We start from the raw sequence: 2778 nt of genomic DNA on the forward strand, positions 1-2778 counted from the left end.
TTTAAAATTGCTTAAAAATTAGATTTGGTGATTAATGTTCCAGATCAACCAGTACCTGATGGTCCTGGCCACCATTGGGTAACTGGTTTTGGTTACTGGGGAGGGTTTTGGGGGGGGTTCAGAGCCAACGGGGCAAAATCCTACTTAAAGCAAAGCCCCCCAAACCCACTAAATTGCTTAAAAATAGCTTAAAAATGGAATTTATTGATTAATATTCCAGATCGACCAGTACCTGGTGGTCCTGGCCACCACTGGGTAACTGGTTTTGGTTACTGGGGAGGGGGTTTGGGGGGGATTTAGAGCCAACAGGGCAAAATCCTGGTTATGGCAAAACCCAAAACACTCACTGAAATTGCTAAAAAATTGAATTTATTAATTTTCTCCTCACAGGACACCCCGACCCACCGCTCCCCGACCCCCCACTGAGGAACCCACCCCCCTGCGCCCCCCAAGTGGCCCCACGGCCTCCGGCTCCACCGCGGCCACCGGTGAGTGGGGAGCAAAAAACCACCTTTAAACCCCAAATTTCCCATTAATTCCCCCAAATTTTTTACTGGGGGCAAACCCCCACTCCCAGTCCTGCTGGCTCTTCAAACTGGGTTTACCGGTTTGGCTAAATTAGTGCTTTTTTCCCCCTGTTTTGCCCAGACCCCCCCGCGCCGGGGGGCGCCGAAGGCTTGGCCCAGGAGGAGGAAGAGGAGGAGGAAGACGACGGCGGCGCCGAAGGCTCCTCTTCGCTGGACGAACCCGACACGGCCGAGCTTCGGCGCCGACGGCTCCAGAAACTGGCGGCGCCTCCCTCGGACTCACAATGACATCACCAACACCATTTTGGGGCCGTTTGGGGTGTTTTTTGGACCCTCGGGCACCACCAGCCGGATGGATTTATTATTTTTTTTTCCTGCCTTTTTCCCCCTTATTTTCCACCAAAAAAAACCCTTCTGGAAGCAAAAACCGGTCCCCGGCAGCGCCGCCAAAACATTCCCAGCCCCTTTGCCGCGGCACCATGGCAAAAAAAATGAATTTCTTGACTCCTTTTGCCCCGTTTTTCCCCCTTTTCACCCCAATTCTCTACCTCTCCAGCGATGGCCTGTTTTGGGGTAATTCTGCCCATTTTTGGGGTCACCCAGCCCCCCTTTTCGGCGCCGTAATTAAGGACGGGGCGTTTGTTTGATGGCGGTGACCGAGCGGCTCCTGGCGCTGCTTGAAATTGCTCAAAATCACCCGTTTTTCACCCAAAATCTTCTCTGGGTGTTTCCCGCTGCGGAAATGGGGGGGGGGATCAAAGCAGCCCCTCCCAATCGCCACTGGGGGGGGGCAGGGATTTTTGGGGGGCACCCCCCTGGCTTTCACCCTTCCCCCCTCCTCGTTAGCAAACGAGCTCGTTAACAGTATTAACCATCACTTGGCCGATGGTGCCGGGAGGTGGCATTTTTTTTGAGGGGGGGAGCTTTCTTTTGGTCATTTTCCACCCCCAGCGGTCTCGTTTCCTTCCCCGGTGACACCGCGACGCTTCAGTGCCTCTTTGAACTGAAAAAAAAAAAAAAGGGCTTTCAAGAGCCCCAAAATCTCAGGGAATTAAACTAAAAACCGCGGGCGGAGGCGGCGCCAACCAGAGCTGGTTTTTTTTTGGGTCAAAACCCGCCATTTTTAGCTCCCAAAGCACCGGCGGCCAGAGGATGGTAGGGGAGAGGAGGCAGCAGCAGGGGATTTGGGGGTTTTTTTGGGGTGGGAATGATTATTTTCGGTCGTGAGGCTGATTTTTCGTCTCCTCCCTTTAAATTTTGGGCACTTGTTGCCCCAAAATTGAGCATTTTAAGGAGGAATTTGGCGCTAATGAAGTGGCGACGGGAGAATGATGAGGGGCCGCGTCGGGGAGTTGATTTTTTTTTTTTAACCCTAATTTATTGTCTTTTTTTTTTAACCCTTTTGAGCCAAATTAAGGAATTTTTGTGGCCCATTCAGAGGTGGGGGTGGTTGGTTGTTTATTTTTTTGGTGGATTCCTCAAAATTCCCTTTGTTTTGGGGTGAAAACCCCCGTGAGAAGAGGGGGGGAGGCACCCAGACACCCACGTTGGGGACATTTGAACCCCCCAAACCCCTCCCTTTCACCCCAAAACTGTTTCTTTTCCCTTTCGGGTGGCGTTGGAGGAATTATTTAATTTGTAAATAATGTATAAATTTTTAATAGCTTAATTGTAAATACGGCGGAATAAAGGTTGCAGTAAAGCTTGGCGCTCTTCCCTTCCTCAAGATGGCGGACGGCCTCTCTAGGCTCCCTACGCCGTCTCTATGGTCCCGCCTCTTTTCTTCTGATTGGTCAAGAGCCAGTTGACCGCTCTGGCCTGTCTTCCCCCCCCTTAGAGTCTCTATGGTTTTCGCAGAGCCTCCAGGCCGCTCTGGCATCCCTTTTCCCCTCAGCGTCTCTATGGTTCTGGAAGAGAAACCGGAAGCCGCTCTAGCCGGCGGTTGCGTCTCTATGGTGCGCGCGTCTCTATGGCTCCTCCCGCCCAGCGAGGGGGGGCGCTCTTTCCTCCCCTTCCCTTTGCCGCTCTGGCCCGCCGCTTCCGCCTTCTCGCTGGTACCTTCATCCGGGTCCCTCGAGCCGCGCTTGCGCCCTGAGGCGGCGGCGCGACGAAATGGCGGCGGAGGGACCGGAGGCGGCTCCGGCCAGTCCCGGCCGCGGCGGGACCGAGGGGGCGCTGGGGGACGCTGGGGATGGTGGTACCGTCCCCCCTCCCCCCGGTGAGGCGGGAGGTGGGGGAAAAAAGGCCTGGG

At 54.4% G+C, this 2778-nt stretch overlaps 1 protein-coding gene and 1 long non-coding RNA gene across 2 annotated transcripts in view; both read left to right on the forward strand.

Annotated features, from left to right (window-relative positions):
* The first annotated feature begins 417 nt into the window (after nucleotides 1–417).
* On the forward strand, nucleotides 418–1031 carry LOC106902777. The gene is made up of 2 exons (XR_001414587.1): nucleotides 418–488; nucleotides 649–1031. It is a non-coding gene; the product is annotated as an uncharacterized LOC106902777 (long non-coding RNA).
* Nucleotides 1032–2639: 1608 nt separating this feature from the next.
* Nucleotides 2640–2778, forward strand: part of LOC106902774 (pre-mRNA-processing factor 39-like) — a 12405-nt gene continuing 12266 nt past the window's right edge. Inside the window, exon 1 of the mRNA XM_014966563.1 lies at nucleotides 2640–2724. Coding sequence (XP_014822049.1) covers nucleotides 2640–2724 — 85 coding nt within the window. The remainder of the gene's footprint in view (nucleotides 2725–2778) is intronic.

This window comes from Calidris pugnax, unplaced genomic scaffold (genome assembly GCF_001431845.1).
Source record: "Calidris pugnax isolate Ruff unplaced genomic scaffold, ASM143184v1 scaffold77, whole genome shotgun sequence".
Lineage (NCBI taxonomy): Eukaryota > Metazoa > Chordata > Aves > Charadriiformes > Scolopacidae > Calidris > Calidris pugnax.